This window comes from Oryctolagus cuniculus, chromosome 8, assembly GCF_964237555.1.
Source record: "Oryctolagus cuniculus chromosome 8, mOryCun1.1, whole genome shotgun sequence".
In the NCBI taxonomy this organism is placed as follows: domain Eukaryota; kingdom Metazoa; phylum Chordata; class Mammalia; order Lagomorpha; family Leporidae; genus Oryctolagus; species Oryctolagus cuniculus.
Window position 1 is genome coordinate 23466665 of NC_091439.1, and position 20400 is coordinate 23487064.

At 37.8% G+C, this 20400-nt stretch overlaps 1 protein-coding gene across 1 annotated transcript; it reads right to left on the reverse strand.

The window, feature by feature from the left end:
* Positions 1-381: 381 nt before the first annotated feature.
* ZNF330 (zinc finger protein 330) lies at positions 382-15931 on the reverse strand. Its single transcript, XM_002716941.5, has 10 exons — positions 15701-15931; positions 14162-14290; positions 10618-10637; positions 10443-10513; positions 7613-7692; positions 5748-5874; positions 5196-5300; positions 4002-4048; positions 2474-2591; positions 382-1348 (listed from the first exon to the last, which is right to left on the reverse strand). The coding sequence occupies exons 2-10, from the start codon at positions 14279-14281 to the stop codon at positions 1074-1076; spliced, it is 963 nt and encodes a 320-aa protein (XP_002716987.2). The 5' UTR covers positions 14282-14290; positions 15701-15931; the 3' UTR covers positions 382-1073.
* Positions 15932-20400: the final 4469 nt, after the last annotated feature.

Below are 20400 nucleotides of genomic sequence, written 5' to 3' on the forward strand. Positions count from 1 at the left end.
CATTGCATGTTTTGGCCTTCAGCTCTTCATTTTCTCTACTGAACAAGAAATGGTACAGCAATGACCATCTATCCCTGGTATCATCACTTACAATTTTCTCCTTACATCTAAAATGCCAATCAGATAATGCATCCCTTTCTATCACTATACCACTTCAATTCTTGGTCAATGTAAAGTTATAACAACTGGAACTTGTGCAAGGGCTGTCCATTCTCCACCTTCCATCAAACATCGGGTTGTGCTGCATATCCTTGTGTCTACCATGTAATAAACCACTGCTATCTATTTCTATATTTGACAAACAATAAAGCAGTTTACCAAAAATACTGAAATGTTTTCCAAAATAAGTAAAAAAATTGAGAATAAATGTTCAAAGGTATATATAAGTGAAACACTAATTTATTAAAAAAATAAATTTCCTGAGCAACACATCTGTAATGATGGCACTTCATTATGTCTCTAAAAATGGTGAGCAGTCACCTTTGTCAATACATTTAGGCATTAGTAATAGGTACTGTTCGGGACATATACTGTGAAGAGATGGACTGAGTCAGTTGCTAAAACAAATACTGTGACTACTTAAGATAATATAATATTTAATGAAAATTTAGATTATAGCATATTCATTTTCTGGACAAACATAAAAGCAAAAATACAGTAATTCATTTTATCCACGACTACATTTTATAAAATCAGATACAGTGAATTTATAAGCAGTGTTTTAATAAAAACAGTAATTTAATTTCAAATAAATATATTACCTATTCCTTTATCCTATATATAGGGATCTAATTGGCAAGCCTACTAGATTACAGAGACCAGTAATAATCTAATTCATGATGCCTCATTTGCTTGAATCAATAAACATCTTACATTTGAACCTTATTTTTTATGCTATAAGCCTGATTATTAATTCCTATAAAAATGCTATGCCCCACAAGTTGGCCCAGTAAATGTGACTAGTCTTTTGTCCAAGGCCAAATGCTAGTACTTTGAATATCTGCACACGATTCATCAAGCACACACACATTCCTGCTTCTCTCACACAAGGTCACCAAGGGCAAGCAGCTCTCCTAGTTCTCTTGCTCCTCATAATGAGCATAACCGCTGGCATAAGTCCTTCCTAAATTCAAATTTGTAAACAAATCTGATGACTCAGCATCTGAATCCTTTCCACCTTCATATTCTTCCTCCTCATCCTCCTCTGCTTCGTACTCATCCTCCTCCTCATCATGGTAGCCACTCTCCCCATATTTGTCAGATGAAAGGTTCTTCCAATAAGCATCATACCCAGAAGCTCCATCGCCCTCTTCACCTCCAGCCTGCCTGCCAAATTTCAAGGAGCGTGCTACAAAAGAGACATACATATTGGGGTTTTTGTTAGTTCCAATTCTCCAAATACTCATTTTCCTAATATATAAAATCACATGAGCTTCACTGAATGCTTCTTATTCCCAAATGGAAAAGTAGATGATATTTCCTTAGTTTTCTCAGGACTATACACACACCATAACAAGTAATAAAGATGATAGTAGCTTTTCGTTAAATGTACAAAAAGTTAGAAAACAAAATGTAGATAAATGTTAACTCTTTGAAGATAGTAAGGTGCATTAAAAGTTAAAACACCCTTCATTCGGTCAACTAAAGTTTATTTCCAAATCACAAAATCAAACAACACAGTTGATTTCATGACCCTACATTTTCCCTAGGATGGCTTTTTTATAATACAAGTATCCTGGAAAACAAAACTTTGCTTTCTTCTGCCTTAGTAGCAATACAAATGTTAGTGCAAAGGATCAGAAAAACCAATCTCACTTCATTGTGCTACTACGTCCTTAATTAAACAAAGTATTATCAGTTGTTCAAAATTATGGTTCCATTCCGCTGTGTTTGATAAACAAATTTGTCTTTAACAAAACTGTTAGCTACACATTTGTAGTAGTCTTATTCCTTCATGAAAAAGTTATATAAAGCCAGAAAACAATTTCCTATAGTACTAATATATTATATATGCATAGTGCTGAAATACTACACACCTAAGAATAGTTTCAGAATAACTTTTGACTTCCAGCTACTAAAGATTATCAACACTTGAATAACACTTGAATATTAAAGATTTATAGTCACTTAATTATTAGTAAGGAAGACTTAGCAAACACAGAAAAATCATTTTTCCATCCTAAACATCAGTAGTCACCAATAGTAACTGAGGCAAATGCCAAATATAAATGTGGATATTGAGATACATATATAAGTGTGTGTGTGTGTGTGTGTATTAAGTAGAAAAATTTTAGCCATATACTTTTCAAGGCTATAAAATTACCCATATTAAGAGAGCACCTCATCTTTTCAAAGCAGCAGCAACAGTAAGAAAAACAAGGGAAAAGATAAACCGGGGGAAAAGATAAAAAGATAAAGTTTAAGCACTTTGGAAAAGCAAAGCACTCCATTGGTATCTTAAGAAGGGCCTTACTTGACATGCTGAGATCCTTGGTCTCCTGAGTTTCATGTCCACATTTAGGACAAGGAGGTTGCTTTCCTTTTTCTTGCTTAAACACTTTGCTCCTTGTATGATCATCACAGAAACAAGCCTATAAAGGACAAGTGAAAATACATAATTAAATAAATAAAAATATAAGAATATATAAGAAGACATCAATCAATATTCCAAGAAAATTCAAAGATGCAGACTTGGTAAGGCAGAGATGAAGAACTTTGTTGAGACTAGTTAACACTCCTGATTTCAATTTCTTGAAGAGTAATAGTTTTTCTGGAACTCTTCTGAACCAAGACCAAATACAAGACAGAGACTAACTATACACAGAGTATGACAAGTAGGCATAAGTATTCATTCATAGATATCTGCGTATTCATCAAGTCCCTGATGACATAATGGTGAACAGTATTTACCACACAAAGTATACAGTCTAACTGGAATAGTGAAGAGGCCATTAGAAGTCACTAAGCATTGAAAGGAAGTGCAAACAAAAGGTACTAAACCAGACATGAGATTTCATGGAAGACTTTCTGAGACATGACATCTTAGCTGAGGCAAGTGCAGTAGAGTAAGCAAAGACTGAAGAGGTTTTCTATGCACAGTGACACAGCACAGGCCACACCTGAAAGGTGAGAGCACGAACACCTGCCACACACTGAAAGCCATCTGGTTAACCGGAGTGAAGCTGGGAGAGCACCACAAGAATGCAAGGACCCCAAAATTTTTCCGAGAGGCAGTGAACTGGCTGCATCTGTTTAGTGATCATTCACAGAAATGCAGGAGACTAAGGAAATGGAACATTAAGGAAATCTTTCACTTTACCCAAACTCTTCTAAGAAGGTGCATTTTGACATTAATTAAGATACTTCCAGGGCAGGCATCTGGCAGAGTAGTTACGACACCTGCATTCCACAAAGTACGGTGATTCCATTCCTAGCTCAAACACCTGATTACAGCTTCCTGTTAATGCAGACTCTGGCAGACACTGGTGCTGACTCAAGTAACTGGGTTCTTGCAATCCATGGATTGTGTTCCCACCTCCTAGCTTCAACCCAGTCAAGGCCCAGCTATTGTGGACATTTGGGCAGTAAACCAGCAGATACAAGGTCTCTCTCTCTCTCTTTCTCCCTATTATGTCTACTGCTATTTCTGCCTCTCAAATAAATAAAAATTAGATACACACTTTTTATAAGCACACACACATACATATATTTATAAAATACTTTGGTCAGAACGTTCTCCATAAACATAGGTGTAAGAAACACTTAGCCAGGACCCCAGAGACATGTGCACTAGTGACAACTCTACCATAAGCCACTGGAAAACCACTGGAAAGTCATTTAAGCTTTAGTTTCAATTACACAATGTCAAAAGTGAATGATTAAACTGCATAATTCTTAATTAAGGTCCTGTATAGATTGATTACAACCATAAATAATCCAAGGACCGCTGTAGAAATACAGAGACTAAAAACAGAGTCTAAAAAGAAAATATATAACTATACCTTACAACGGAGACATGAATGCTGACCAAGCCGATTGCATGAAACACCTATGGAAGATAGATACATCTTTAAATCCTGTCAGTAATTCAGTTCTTCTATTTTTCCTTTGTTTACCAAAGCACTAAGATTCCTCATTGGGATTAGTGAATTACCAATCACAGTCTCTTAGGTTCAAATTCTATAAAACACACAAGCTCCCAAATCTCAAATTAAAAATTCAATTTTTATGTTACACATTATGCAAAAGTCTAAGGTAAATATGCTAACTAGCTATATACTTTGAGATGCTCTTTGAGAATTTTCTATATAAATATTACAAGCATTTGATACATATACACAAGGTGTATATATATACACACACACACACACACACAAATGTGTACAGTATGCGTATGCTGTATGTCTACCTTAGATCAAAGACATTAATTTTATAGTTGAGTACAGGAATTAGCATTTCTTACCAGAAAGAGAAACTAAAGGAAATTATTATCTGGGAGAATATGTCATTTTACTATGATAGTAACTACCATTTAATAAGGACTAAATGCCGGGTTCACACAGGAAGGCTTTATATGGATTCTCATTTCAATTAACCTTTTGAGGAAGAAATTCTCCTCAAAGATAAGGACTATTAACCTGGTCAGCAACACTGGTCCTTGACTGGAAATTACATGAGAATCATGCATGCAGGTTAAATACTGATGCCTGGCACCCACCACAGACTTGTAAGATGGAATATCCAAGGATGAAGTCATGGTATTTGTATTTATTTAAAACCTCCACAGGTACTTCTGATGTGCACTCCTGTGTAAGAATCATGGGTACCAACTGGCAGGTCCAAACTTGGTTACTGTCACTTATCAGAGGACATTTGGAACTAAGAATAGGGGTAAAGGAGGGGGTTTGGTTGTTGTAACTTGAAAGTGAAAATGATACTTGGTACTAAGGACCAGATATACTACAAGCCTTGCAAAGCCTGAAGCCCACAAAATGAAGAACTGAAACAACCACTGGCCTCCCTGTTGAAACCTTCAGGATTATGTGGTTTCATTTTCTTCTAGAAACAGAAAATTGATATTGAGTTAAATTACCATAAGAGACTACACAAAAAAATGCAATTTCTTTTTCATGAACATTTATACTATCCAGAATATTAAGCATAAAGAACATCTGAGATTAAGAAAACAAACTTACATTTAAATGTTTCTGCCTCTAAAACCTGGCAGCTGGCTTGATGTTCAAATTGATCATCTTCACAGAGAAAATTATGGCAAAAAGAGCAACTGAATATTCTGCCTCCTATTGATTAAAAAATGAAAATAGGATAAAACTTTATTGTAAAAATATAATATCTATAAAACTGAAAATATAGAGCAAATCATTTCAGAGGTACACCAAAATTACACATCAAAATTGAACAGTAATTTTTGTTCTAATGAAAACTAAATTAAAAACTACTAAAGTTCTTGAAATTGAACTTTAAAAATGTGGGTTCCCTATCTCTCCTGACTACTCATGTAATATAATGCTCGAAGAGGCTACCTACTCTCTACCTGCTTAAGTAAACAGTATCACAGACTATTAATGCTCAGATAAATCCCTTTTCCAATAAATTGAATATCAAAACTGTACTAATAGTTAGGGTTAACAATATCCTGGAAAAAAACATTTTTAAATAGCATTTAGAATGTTTATCAGTCAGCTGTCGTTTAGCGCAAAGCTTACTGTTTACATCTTATCACTCACCATGATCCCATACACCTCGTTCACACTCAACACACTCAGCGTCAGTAAGAGGGCAGGCACAGGCATGTGTACTGAGACATTTCCTACCATGGCACACCCAAGCTTCACAGAAGTCACATATTGCACCCTGCAACCAAGAAACAAGAAAATCTATTCACTGTCACTTGACCCACTGCAACTGTTATTTAACAAATGGTAACCATAAAAACCACATGCATATAGCAACACATCAACGCTCAATGATAGTAACCTACTTTTATTAAAGAAAAGACTTAACTGCTCACTCTAAGTCAACTACCTCACTAACAGTAATATTCATGATACACAAAACATAGCCATAAATCAAAATAAAAAGCTAGGGGAGACCATACACATACGCTATTATAAATTTAAGTCAAGGGAGCTAGGAGTGCTGCCTTCAAAATGAATTCTGATTCAAAGAAGTTTGGAACTAACAGTTTAAGCTTTCTTGTCTATAACAATCCCTGAATTTTTAAATACTACCACTTCTGATATAAGATTACTTATCTATATAACCTATAAAACAATCATATAGCTTTTTCTTAAGGGAAATACTACATTTCTTCCATCTCCCTTTTTCTTTTAAGGCAACTTATGTTTGAAACCATTATTACATTTTTCAGTGGAAAAATATTGAAAGTAAAATATATGAAACTACACAACAAGGTAAGACTCTCCAATTCTATAGAAAGTTAAGACTGTGAGAATTTGTCTTTCAATAGCACACTGACACCTACAGAATATTAAAAGCTAGAACAAAATTTGAGAGTAGATGATTGCTCCTTTAAAAATTAAGAATTTGAGGCCCCAAAGTGAACCCGATTTCCTGATTTAGATTACAATTGAACTGAGTTTTAAATCTAGATCTTCTGAATCTCAGTTCAGCAGTCTATTATTCAAAGCTCTGTGACAAAAACAGTAAAGACTGATTATCAGTGAGTGTAACCACGAAATCCTCAAGTATAATTTTATCTCTTAGATCATTCCAGGTTCTAACATGGAGAAGACACTCTCAAAGGAAGACATCTAGGAGAAGTTAAAAGAGGTAAAGTACAGGGAGGGGTTCAAAAAAAAAAAAAAAAAACCAAAAAAAAAACCAAAAAAAAAAAAAAAAACAAGGGATAATATGGCTACCATTCCCATACCTGTAAGCAAAGAGAAAAACCCAATGGAGAAGACTATACAAGAAAAAAAGGCCTGTCTCATGACAGAAAATTGTATATCTATTCACAAAAACAGTACTGCTTTCTGCATTTGGACTAGACATCAGAAGTAAAAATCACAACAAAATACATTTTTAAAAGGAAAACATGTTTTAGTGAAAAAGAGAACATATAATCCAATTGTTCTATTATTTAAAATACTGAATTTCCTTAGAAAATCCTACATTAATAAAGAGATTATATGTTAAGTATACGTACTTTTGTGAACTATAGTACTTAGAAAAACTATTAATCCTAGGTTCTTCTGGAAGTCAAATAAGGCTGCCCTTCTAACTAAAGGCTTGAATGTTGGTTAGACTGTGCTTTCAGTAAACAGTATTTTGTTTTACAGTCTGATTAGAACATTACAAAAGTACCACTGAGAACTTTTGCTTCAATCAACAAAAATTAAGTTTCCACTCTTTGGACATTTTCCCAATAAGAAAAAAATGAGCCCCAAACAAGTGGGTTATGAGGGAAATATACAAAGAGCATGCCAGAGAAAAACTAGGTAACCAGAGAATGACTGAAGCAAGGGATGAAGCACAGCTATACAGAAAAAAAAACCACCAATTGGTCAAAATGACTTTTCCTTATCCTTACAAACCTACTGGGTCTAAGAAATAATGACAAGAAGCTTACCACCATTGCAAGGCCAGTACTATACACACCAGCATGCTTTATGACACAATCAGAAGATTTCATCATGCATTTTGTTTTCCCTAGTAAAGAAAAAAGTTTGCACTATTACTTCTGCAAGATAGAACATGTAAGTATTTACCAATTCTTTTTTCCTACCCCAAGCTCCTATGGAAATAATTTAAAATCAAACAGAATGGAATAAGTATCATTTACAACTTAAATAAAGATAAAACGAAGATCTTATTATCTGCATCAGAAGTACTGGGATTAAAATTTATTATTAAATCTGCTAAAACATTATATAAAAATAATTTAAATGCTAATAGACATTTGTACTAGAATCAGAAATTCCAATTTATGTTTGTATTAATAACTATTTTGTGGCTGGCGCTGTGCCGCAGTGGGTTAACACCCTGGCCTGAAGCACCGGCATCCCATATGGATGCCGGTTCATGACCTGGCTGCTCCACTTCCAATCCAGCTCTCTGCTCTGGCCTGGGAAAGCAGTAGAAGATGGCCCAAGTCTTTGGGCCCCTGCACCCGTGTAGGAAACCCGGAAGAAGTTCCTGGCTCCTGGCTTCAGATCGGCGCAGCTCCGGCCATTGTAGCCAACTGGGGAGTGAACCATTGGATGGAAGACCTCTCTCTCTCTGCCTCTCCTCTCTCTGTGTAACTCTGACTTTCAAATAAATAAAGAAATTTTTTAAAAAAATTATTATTTTGACACTTTAAAATGTGCTAATTTTCAAATGGATCAAAATAGACTTCTAAAAGCCACAATCTAAAATGAATTTTACATCTTATAATTCACAATAAACAGTCTTTTCTGAAGTTATTATTTATTCCTTAACAGAATACTGCAAACCAAACCAAACAACTTAATGCTCAACCAACTCATCTAACAAACTCACTTGTATTAAAAAAATTACAAACATAGCTCCCAGATAAACATTTTCCCATCAGAAACTTGAAATTGTGCCCAAGTGCCAAAAAACAAAAATATGTTGTTAAAGGTAAAAAAAATATGACATAGCCACAGAAATTCTGATCTAGCAGCACATTACCAACCCAAAACACGGTCAGCAAAACCGATCATCAGACACTACATGAAGATTGATGATGACACATTAATTTTCCATCTGAGACCCCACAAAGTGGAACACTAAACAAAGAGAAGGTGCTCAATTTTCCATGAAGAACCACGTTAGAAAACAGGAAATGGGGAGAAAAACTGGAAACTAAGCAGCAGTTATCCAACTGCAGCATGTCTAACATAAGAATCAGTAAGTAGAAAACACATCCAAGTAAAGCACTGCAAAATTCAAGGCCAGAGACACAGAAAATGTGGGAAGGACAGAGCAAGATCTATCTTAATCTTCCAACAAAATCTATTTTCTCACACTACATTGATTAGATTTATATAAAATGAGGATATGAACATCAGCAGATGAGAGTTCTCCATCTAGGCCAGTTTTCTCTTTTTCATTAATTGTAAAACTGAAAAGATACCTTTTCTGAAATCTAAAACTACACTAGGGTTATAGCTCTAAAAATTACTAACTTACTGTGACATTATCATACATAAGCACACATAAATGAGCACATCCCAAACCATTACACTTGACACTACTATCCCGTAAGTAAAGAGGATAGCTGTTCAAGTAAGTCAGGAGCAAATCCAGAGTGAATAACGCTAATCAGGTTTCTTTATTGCAAGTCTTCAGGACATGTAACAAATATGTAACAAAAACCTCCCAGGTAGCAATGAGGATGAAACCTGTAGCATTTCTCAACTGTATGTATTTTTTTCAAGAAATATCTATCTCAGGTAGTCTGTACAAGACACTGCTGCTCTATAAAGTATCATATAGTTTTATACTAACTAATCATTTCAGGAGAAATTTCTACCTATACTTGAGAACTGGGTACATGACTTAGGAACTCTACTTCAATCACTTGTGAACACATTTGAAGAAATTCAAGAATCGTGTGATAAGTGCCAAAAGAAAAACCACTGATCACAAAATTAGCACTGATTAAAACAGTAGAATAAAATTATTCTCAATGGCACAACAGAATACAGGCAATATTAGCAAGAAACAAAATCTAGAAAATCAACAATAAGGGAGGTGGGCATCTGAAATACTGATAAAGACACAGCTTGGGACACCTCTATCCTGAGTGCCTGGATTCGAATCGCAGCTCCTCTTCCTATTCTAGCTTCCTGTAACGCACACCCTGAGAAGCAGAAGGTGATGGCTCAAGAGGCTGGGTTCCTAACACCAATGTGGGAGACCCAGTAGAATTCAAGGCTCTTGGCTTCAGTCTGGTCAGTACCCGCTTATGGCAGGAATTTGTAGAGTAAACCAAAGACCTTTGTCTCTTTGTCTCTCAGTATGTCTCTGCCTCTCAAATAAAAAGTAACATTTAAAATTTAAAAAAAAAGAAACAGATATTGACAAGACTAAAGTAGTCTTAATAAATTCAAGATCAATTAAATGTTATTAATCTGATACCTGCTCTGTTAATGTTTAAAAGAACGTGTTGGGGAGCTGGCATTGTGGTTCACTGCTTAAGCCATCACCTGTAAAACAACATGTTGGTAACTTGGATCTAAATGCTATCTTAATTATTTTCTGGCATTATATCAAACAGGTAAAGCTAAGACGTGGCAAGTTTTTGGTAGACTAAGTAACATTTTATGTTATTTTACTAATAGTGAGGTATATTATTGTAAGCAATAAAGAGAAACTCTCAAGTTCAAACTAATTAACTTCCAAATACTTGATTAAAAATAAAAGGCATGTGTACTTAATTATTATATACTTACCACACTGTGCACAAATTGGCAGCTTCTGTACAGAATTACAAAAGTAGCAAAATGCTCTATTCTTCTGCCGTCTTGTCATGTAAAATAAAAATTTTAAATATGGTAAATTTCATATAAAAGGTGAGTGGCACTGTTTTATTATGTGTACACAGTAAAAGGAATAAATAAAATTTACCTCTGACACTTGTCACATTCCTATAAAATGTAAAAAACATAACATTAATTTTTCTGCTGGCTGAAAATTGCAAATTTACTCGCTTTATAAAGAATACCTTTATATTCTTAACTCAAAATGTGATACTACCCCAAACCCTCCCAACCCCATTCATGTACAAAGGATCTATAGGTATTTAAGCAACAAAGGTATACTCTAGGCACTGGGCACATCACTCTAGAGGAAGTGGCATTATCACAAAGGAGTCTAAATTTGATGGTGTTTTATTTTTAAACTCTTTTTTAAGGAATTAAATACTACAGAATGGAGGTTAAAACACACACACACACACACACACACACACACTGGAACAATAAATACTAAACTTCACAGAAAGCCCAGATTCCTAACTATGGTCTTAAACACAAATTGTCCTCCACAATCTAGTCCCTGACCGCTTTACAAACCTTGCTGACATATTCCCTTCAGATTCAAGTCAGTAACAGTCATATATTGCCCAGTTCAATCTTATACTCCTTTTTCCTGTTCTTTCTAGCTCTCTTTCGCTAAGGACCACAGCTGGTGCTACATGGGCACTCTCTTCTCTCTCTGCCTCCCCACCCCTTCTCCCTTCAGGCAATCCTCTGACCCACTCATGATGGGTATTTCTCCTTGTAGGGCTGCACACACTCACGCATGAGTGTATATCTGCTCTTTCACTGTTAAATAAATCCCGTTCTTATTTGCGTACATTTTAAAAAAAATGTTTCCGCAAATATACCTCATAGAAGTTCTGGTGACAATGCTACCTCTGTGAACGAGATACCCTCCACACAAGCTAGATTTTTTCACCTCTTGTTCCTAATAAAGTCACTGTACCTTTCTTAACACACTAAAATCTAGTTCTCATTATATGCACAAATGTATACCATAAGACATAATTACTTATTGTTTTGTCTGCTCAGTACTTCTCTTCTCTGGAAAAGACCTTGACATACAATGGAATCCCCACTGCCATGACTGTGCTATATAATTTTACCTTCCCTAAATTTTAGTAAATTTTAGTACTGGGATGGGCACTAGCTCAAGCTCAGACTATCAGACTCCTTGCTTCTCTGAGTGCTACAATATGTGACAGAAGACAGGCAATAACTATAAAGTCAAACACACAAAGTCAGAGAAATGGAAGAAACCAGTTTGTTTGTTTGCTTACTTTTGACAGGCAGAGTTAGACAGAGAGAGAGAGAGACAGAGAGAAAGGTCTTCCTTCTGTTGGTTCACCCCCCAGGTAGATGCTACGGCCAGCGCATTGCGCCGATCTGAAGCCAGGAGCCAGGTGCTTCCTCCTGGTCTCCCATGGGGTGCAGGGTCCAAGCACTTGGGCCATCTTCCACTGCTTTCCCGGGACACAGCAGAGAGCTGGACTGGAAGAGGAGCAACCGGGACAGAACCGGCGCCCCAATTGGGACTAGAACCCGGAGTACTGGCGCCACAGGCGGAGGATTAGCCTAGTGAGCTGTGGCGCCAGCCGAAACCAAAGTTTTTAAAAAGCCAAAGATGGAACCACAAGCTGTTTTAGGTTGCAGTTGTCCTTGAGTGCCAGCTATATCCTTCCCTTTTCCAGCTACATGGGCTATTTCATTATCCATTCATTTCTAACATTTAATAAACAAATAGGTCCTAAATAATAAACAACACAACTGAGCTTTAGGCTTGAGAAAATAGGAACATGTCAGTCATCTCTGTATTCCCCAAAGTGGCTAAAATAGTTCACAGGAGATGTATAATAAATGTCTGACAAATGAAATCACATTAAGCATTCCATATATGTTTGATGAAACAAAAGAGGAGAAGAAGGTCAGTGGGAATAGAAACATGCTCAAAGAAAGGAAAGAGATAATGATGACAAAATCTTTTACTTTCTCACAACTTTCACAATTCAAAGCAGCCAAAAATTGTCAAGACTACCCCCACTGAGCACAGGCAGCTAAGGTAACAGAACAAGACGCCATAAGAGACGCCAACAACTTGGAAAGTTCAGAAAAGAGAAGTCACATGGGTGAATAATTGCTAAGAGAAAATGACAACATGAACAGTGATTTTTTCAAACGGTGACATTCAAATGGCCAACACACATATGAAAAAATGCCCAGGATCCCTAGCCATCAGGGAAATGCAAATAAAAACCAAAATAAGGTTTCACTTCACCTTAGTTAGAATGGCTACCATCCAAAAATCAAAAAACAATAAATACTGGTGAAGATGTGGGGAAAATGGTGCCCTAATAGACTGTTAGTTCAATCATTACAGAAGACAGCAGGGAGATAGCTCAGAAATCTGAAAATATATGACCCAGCAACCCCACTCTTGGGAATTCACCTAAACAAAATGAAATCAGCATATGAAAGTTACCTGTCCCCCGGGTTTACTACAGCTCAATTCACAGAAGCTAAGATATGTAATCAACCCAGATGTCCATCAATTGATGACTAGATAAAGAAAATGTGGTATATATTCACAACGGAATACCACTCAGCCATAAAAATGAATGAAATCCTGTCTTTTGCAACAAAATAGATATAAATGGAGATCACGATGCTTGGTGAAATAAGCCAGTCCCAAAAATACAAATATGTTTTCTCTGATATAAGGCAGTTTATATAGAATAGCAACAACACAAAAGTGTAAGAATGAAATGGGCATCTTATGATTTTATTATTGCTTTTAGCCCTTGTCTATAGTCCTGTGAACAGTGGTCTTTCTACTTTTTACTCATTGAACACATGGTTAGTGGTACATTAAGCCCATGATTATAAAGTACATTAGAAGTATGTTATTGGAGCTGGCGCTGTGGCACAGTGGGCTAAGCCTCCGCTTGAGGCGTATGGGATGCTGGTTCATGTTCCAGCTGCTCCTCTTGCAATCCAGCTCTCTGCTGTGGTCTGGAAAAGCAGCAGAAGTGCTTGGGCCCCTGTGCCCAAGTGGGACACTCAGAAGACAACACACTCCTGGCTCCGGCTTCGGATCAGCTCAGCTCCCACCACTGCAGCAATGGATGGAAGACCTTCCTCTCTTTCTCTCCCTTTCTCTGTAACTCTACCTCTCAAATAAATAAATTTTTTTTTAAATTATGCTATTGCAAAAATTAAAGGAAAAAATAAGAAAGGAAGGAAGGAGAGAGGATTAAGGAAGGGAGGGAGGGAAGTATGGTTATCTTTTTAGAATTATATCTAGGAAACACATGAAATCTGTTTTCTTTATAGTAATAAAGGTGTTTAAGGAAGGAAATATACAACCATAAAATGTTATATAATGTATATTATACATAATATATATAACAAAAAAATGTTATCTTATTATCCGTTGTTAAATATTTGTTACCAATAGTGTTTTGAGGTAATATTCTAGATTTCAATCAAAAAAATCACTGCTCTTCAGTGTTAAGTGAAAACAATGAGAACGCCTCTAATACATACTTCAAATTCAGTAATCAAAGGTGCATTTCAGGTAAAATACTATACAGTTTTTCAACTGTCACGTGATATTAAAAAAAAAAAGCTGTTACCATGGAAGCATTACACGGGTGTTTAGCTAAATCTACAGTGCTTCTGGAGGCTCTTAGTTGTTTTTCACGTTCCCGGCGGTTTTCGGCCTTTTTCCTCGCACCAGTCTTTTTTTTGGGCATTTTTCCCTCCTTCCATAAAAGAGAACAGAAAAGCTGTAATAGGTTGCCTTTAATATTTTAATGAATTAAGACTTAGTATAATGAAATCTTCTTATTCTCAAATTTTAAGTTCAATTCTGTCATTTTTACATTAAGCATAAATATTCCAAATAAAATGGATGACTTAAGACACTCACTAGCAAAAACATTGTCAAAAAACAGAAATGTCAAAATATTCTACCCTGGGGTGAGAGTTTGGTATAGCAACTAGGATACCACTTGGGACCCCTGCATCCCATATTTGAGGGTCTGGGTTTAAGTCTCTGCTCAGCTCAGGATTCCAACTTCCTGCTAATGCATACCCTGGAAAGCAGCAGGTAGTGGTTCAAACATTTGGGTTCCTGTTATTCACATGGGGACCTGGACTGAATCTGAACTTCACCCAGCCATGGAATTGTAGCCCTCACTGCCTTTCAAATAAGTATTAAAAAAAAAAAAAAACTATCATAAAAGCCAAAGTAGTTTCTTTTCCCATAAGAAAAAGTTTCTCTGATGTTAAGTATTCTGCACTTTATTTAACAAAATTCATTAGGCATACATTAACAAGAAATCATTAAAAAGTGCAATATTTACCTACTTTAAATCACTAACCACTTTAAGCTATATATTCGATAACCTGATGCTGCCAAACTTGAAAAAAAAAAAACTATTTTCTCTATGTAACATCTACATAAAACTGTTAACCGAGTCACGTGACATCTCTAACCATAAAATCAAACCACTCTCTAAAAAGATATTAAAGGCATTACAGTGGCTTTGACTCTGAAAGCTTATCTTCTCTCCGTGCAGTGAACATATAATTTTAACTGGGTTCAAGTTGAGGCTTACCAGCATACACGTTACACCAATTAAAGCACTTTAAAATCGGCTTTCCTTAAGTTGTAAGAAATACCACACGTAGAAAAACAAGATCTTTCTAAACCGAAGTTGTGTGCAATGTCCACATCAAAAATCAAGCGGCAGGCAGGGTGGGATCAACGCAGAAATCCGGACAGCCCAGCCACGAGTTCATAGATTGGCTAAGTAACGTCCAACCACTAGGACACTCGTGCAACATTTAAATAGACCAAATCTGTACAGGGCAGTGCCCTGGCCAAAACACTAAGCAACAATCCCGAGATCACGCGGGCGAATTCTGCTCCGGGAGTTGTCCCTGAACCCACCGGGAAAGTGCAGTCTCGTTTTCTTATCCCCGCCAATTTGTTTTGGACACCTAAGAATGAAACCCTCCTCTTAACCTTACACGGGGTCAAACCCTTCTCCGGGAACGCTGCACACTGCCCCGGTCACCCGGCGGCTTTGAACGGGAAGGCAGGAGCAGGAAGGGGCGCCACGCGGCTCCGCCAGCCCACGACCGTCACCGCCCGCGGGCGACCCTACCTCGAGCGCGCGCCGGGCCGACCAGGCTCGGCCTAGCGGGGAGGCCGGGATCGCTCCCGGGACGGAGGGACAGGGAGCGGCGTGAGGCCGGCTCGCGACCGCAGGAAATCCAATCCGCGAGCCAGCCCTCCAGCGACAGAGCCACTAACACCCACAGACAGGGCAGGCTTCGGACATTCGGAGCCCGGCCGGATGTCCTCTTACGTGCGCAGCGTCCTGACGGCGCACGTCGACAGGAAGCGGCCCGCCCCCTCTGTTGGCCCCGCCCCGCCCCGGCGTGGCCCGGCGCGGCCCGGCCCACCTGTGCTTGTGGCTCCTCTTCCTGGACTGAGGATTTGGAGAGGAGGGATGGGAAGCCAGGGAAAAGAGGGAAGCTGGGGAAACAGACGTGGAGAAAAGGAATGGCGAACTCTAAAAGGAGAGAAGTAGAAAAGGAGGAATGCACTCGCAAACTTACTACTGGCTCAGCGACTCGAATGGCAAATTCTTCCCCGAATCTTTCGCAAACCTTTCCGCTCCTTGCATCTTGCGCACCTCACCTCCCACCTTGTGTCGGTTGCTGCACGAGCTGCACCTCCAGTTGCCTGATGACGTTTCCTACCACCCTGCTTCGCCTCCTTCCTCTGTGCCGTCGGATTCCACTGCTCAAAACTCTCCTGCATTCTCTTTCTCTAGTGTGTGCCCTCCCTGGGCTTAGCTGAAGTCTGACTGCCCTCTCCAGCAAGGCTCCCTTGCTCTAAACTTCTCCCAAGGTGAAGGGGAAGCCAGGGCGCTTGCACCCCAGGGCCACACCTCATATCTCTCTGGCCACTCCACCTTACTTCCTTCAGTGCTGCTGTTTTACACCCAGTTATTGGTGAAAAAAGCTGGGACCCGATTTTCAACTTCTGCCATCACCCTTAGTCACACTAACATTTAGATGGAAGGCTTTACTCTTGGGCCCTTGATTTCACCTCCAGCAGTCATTACGTCCACTCCACTAGGCATTGGTATTCATGGGTATACCTTGGGCCTTAATAAATGGAGCTGTATACCTTAAATCCAAAATGCAAATGTCCAACCACATGACCTCCTATCTTGTCAATTCTTATCCTCAATTTTCTCTCCCAATAGAGACTTGGAAACTCGAACCCTCTATTCTCTCTCCAACAATCATCCCTTGGCTTCTTCCCTTTTTTGTATTCCCAGGCTACAAAACAGGCATCTCTTCCATCACAATTTGCCATGGTTTCTTTCTGATCAGATCAATTAGGGCATTCCTAGTTCTAGTAGTTCAACCTTCCTTCCTTCCTTCCTTCCTTCCTTCCTTCCTTCCTTCCTTCCTTCCTTCCTTCCTTCCTTTCCTCGTCCTCCTCCTCCTCCTGCTTCTTCTTTTCTCTCTCTCTCTGTTTCTCTTTTTCTTTCACTTAAGAAAAAATTAAGGAAAAAAGTCAAACCATCATGATTGTATTCCAAACGAATGGTCACCTGTCTCGTGAAGTTTCTCAAATTTGCCATCAGGTGGCATACAGTTCAAATCACTAATCCCATTTTAATTTCTGATGTCTTTGAATCCCCTGGCATCATCTGTCTTGGGTTCGTTTTCCATTGTTTTCATCGTTTACGATGAGTCAAAGATGACTATAAGGGGTATATTAGGGAATGTTTTGATGGAAAACGCCTGTGTGGAAGGGGTAGTGGCACAATTAGAGAAACGAAAGGGTGTAGACCTGCAGCATACTACCAAGGAAGCGCTTAATTTATAGCCTGAGGTGTCCTTTAGAATTGTGTTGAGCTAGGGCAAATGGACTGAGCCTTTTTAAACGTTAGCGTTCAGTCATTGGATGAGGGATATGAAGGGAGGGGGGTGTGCTCTGGGCCAGAAGCGATAGAATCTTCCTGAAGAGCACCGAGGACTTTACCGTGTTAGCTTGCTGTACTCCCAGCAGCTTAGGAAATCAGACTTTTCCTTTCTGAAGAGGAACTCATTACAAAGAGTGATGGAAAAATAAATATGTAGACCAAGACAAGGAATCTTTACTGTTCGTGGACACTCAATGAAAGAATTCCAAAGGATTTACTTCAGGAAAAATGAAAATGAAAATGGTGAATGAAAAAATCAAGTGAAATACATTATATGGAAAATTGTAAAACAAAGTAAATAGTCATATACACTAGTAAAAATACCAAAACTTGCCTTAAAATGATATCAACTTCAGATTTTTGTTATCTCCAGGAAGAAATAAGAGATAGAAGATGTGGGACATAAGCTATACTTTTAGTTTCCTGAAAATATTAACTTTCGAAAAAATATATAATACCTCAACATACACCAGAACGGCTAAAATATGCAAGATTGCTAATACCAAGTCATGGTAAAGATGTGGAGCATCACGGCTAGTGCTGTGGGACAGTGGATTAAGGCACTGTCTGTGACACAAGTATCCCATGTGAGCACCAGTTCAAGTCCCAGCTGCCCCACTCCCAATCCAGCTCTCTGCCAATGCACCTGGGAAAGCAGCAGAAGGTGGTCCAAGTGTTTCCCTGCCATGCACCTGGAAGAACTGGATTAAGTTCCTGGCTCCTGGCTCCTGGCTTCAGCTGTTGCTGCCATGTGGGAAGTGAATGAGTTTATGGAAGATATAACACATACCCCCGGTCTCTCCCTGTTTCTCTATATCTCTACCTTTCAAATAAATAAATAAACAAATGAGTCTTAAAAAGCGATTGGGAACATCTTACTTGGAAAAACACATTCATTTTTAGGAAATATAAATTGAGAATACTTTGAAATTATTTAGCATAGTGTATTAAAATATAGATAAATAGATATATACCCTAAATGCACATATGTATTTTCTAAAATATAAGTAAAATAATGTTTATGGCCACACTATTTGCAATAGCCCCCAAACTAGAAACATCCCAATTATCCCTTAACAAGAAAATGAATAAGTGAATCATGACACAGTCACATAACAAAATATACACCAACAAGAATAGACAGACATCAAACTCACCTAATAGTATGAAAGAACCTCATAAAAATAATACCAAGAAGCCCACAACCAATAAAATGGGGGCAGAAAAGCACATTACAATTCCACTCAAATATTGTCAGAAATAGTCAGGTTAGAAGTCAAGACAGTGGTTTCAAGAGAACTGGAAATATTTTATTTATGGTAACTGTGATCAAACTTCTAATTTCCTTCTTTCAGTGAGAAAGTAAAATCTCTATTCATTTGTCTTCTTGAAACATACTTGCATTTACATGATAGGTCCTTCTCAAAAAGGAACAAGAGAACATCTTTATTTCAAGTCCTCAACCCCATGGTTCAGGCCCAGGCATACTTGTGACTCATTTGCAGGACACATATATGCAAGGTCAGAGGATTTGGAGAGTTTGAGACTGTAGGACCCCATTCAAGGACTTTTCATTGTGGCTTCCATTAAATAATTAAAGTTTTTTTATTTCTGAAAACAAAAATTAATTTCCTATTATATGCATGAAATATAATATTATTCAGCCTTTGAAAAGAAGATAATCCTGTCTTATGCAACAATGTGTGTGAGGCTTCAGACATTATTCCAAGTGAAACAAGCCAGCCACTAAATGACAATACTTCACAATTCCAGTTAGGTGTAGATATTCAAAATAGTCAAACTCATAAAGGCAGAGAGTAGAATGGTGGTTGCCAGGGGCAAGAGTGGAAAGACATGAGGGGTTGCCATTCAATTGGGTATAAAATTTCACTAATGCAAAATGAATATATTCTAGAGATCTGTACAATATTGTGCCTATAGATAACAATACTGCATTGTGCAGTTAAAATTTATTGAAAGGATAGATCTCATGGTATGTGTTCTTGCCACAATATTTTTTTAAGCTTTCATCCATTCCAAGTCCAAACACCTATGTTGCTCATGTTTTGTGCATTCCACCATTCTTATGTATCAAAAGGGATAATTGTGCTTTGCAAAATAACTACATGGCAGATTCCACCTACCTGTTTTAAAGCAGCACTTTTTTTTGGTTAGGCTAATAAATGATCCTTTCACAAGTGATTATATATGATTAAAACTCCTTTTACAGTTCACAGCTACCTATCACCTTATGTCTCTCTTTTTCTCTAGTTATCACACTCTAGTATCTTCAAGTTCATTGTATGGTAGATAGGATGTTAAGCACCTTCCTAGACCAATTAGCTTTGGGGAGAGGGACAGGTTTCAATGTATCTGAATGATACCTATACAGCCCTTCATAAGGTACTAAAATTTTCACATTCATTGTTATATTCATACTCACAAAATTACACTGTGAAGCAGATAGCATCTCCCTTTTACAAATAGAAAGGTGAAAGTTAGTTTTGTTTATCAAAATAATGATATGTGCTCCAAATTCAATTTATCATCTATTCCAAAAAGACTTCTTCTGGGTGTCTTAACCCAGTGCACGCAGGACAGCGATCCATCTGGTGAAGTCAGAAATTTGAGAGTCAGCCCAGACACTTTCATCTCTCTAATGTATCAGTCTATTCACTAAGCCTTTAAGGTGACCTCCAAATTATTTATCAAGTGCATTCTGTCAACTAAGTCCATATCTCCATTTCTGGCGAGGTGTCCAGAGAAACTCTGGGAAGACGGAGCACAAAAAATTCTGGATAAAACAAAAGCAAAACACTCAGAAAGTTTTAGTTACATGACTAATCCAGAAAGAAAAC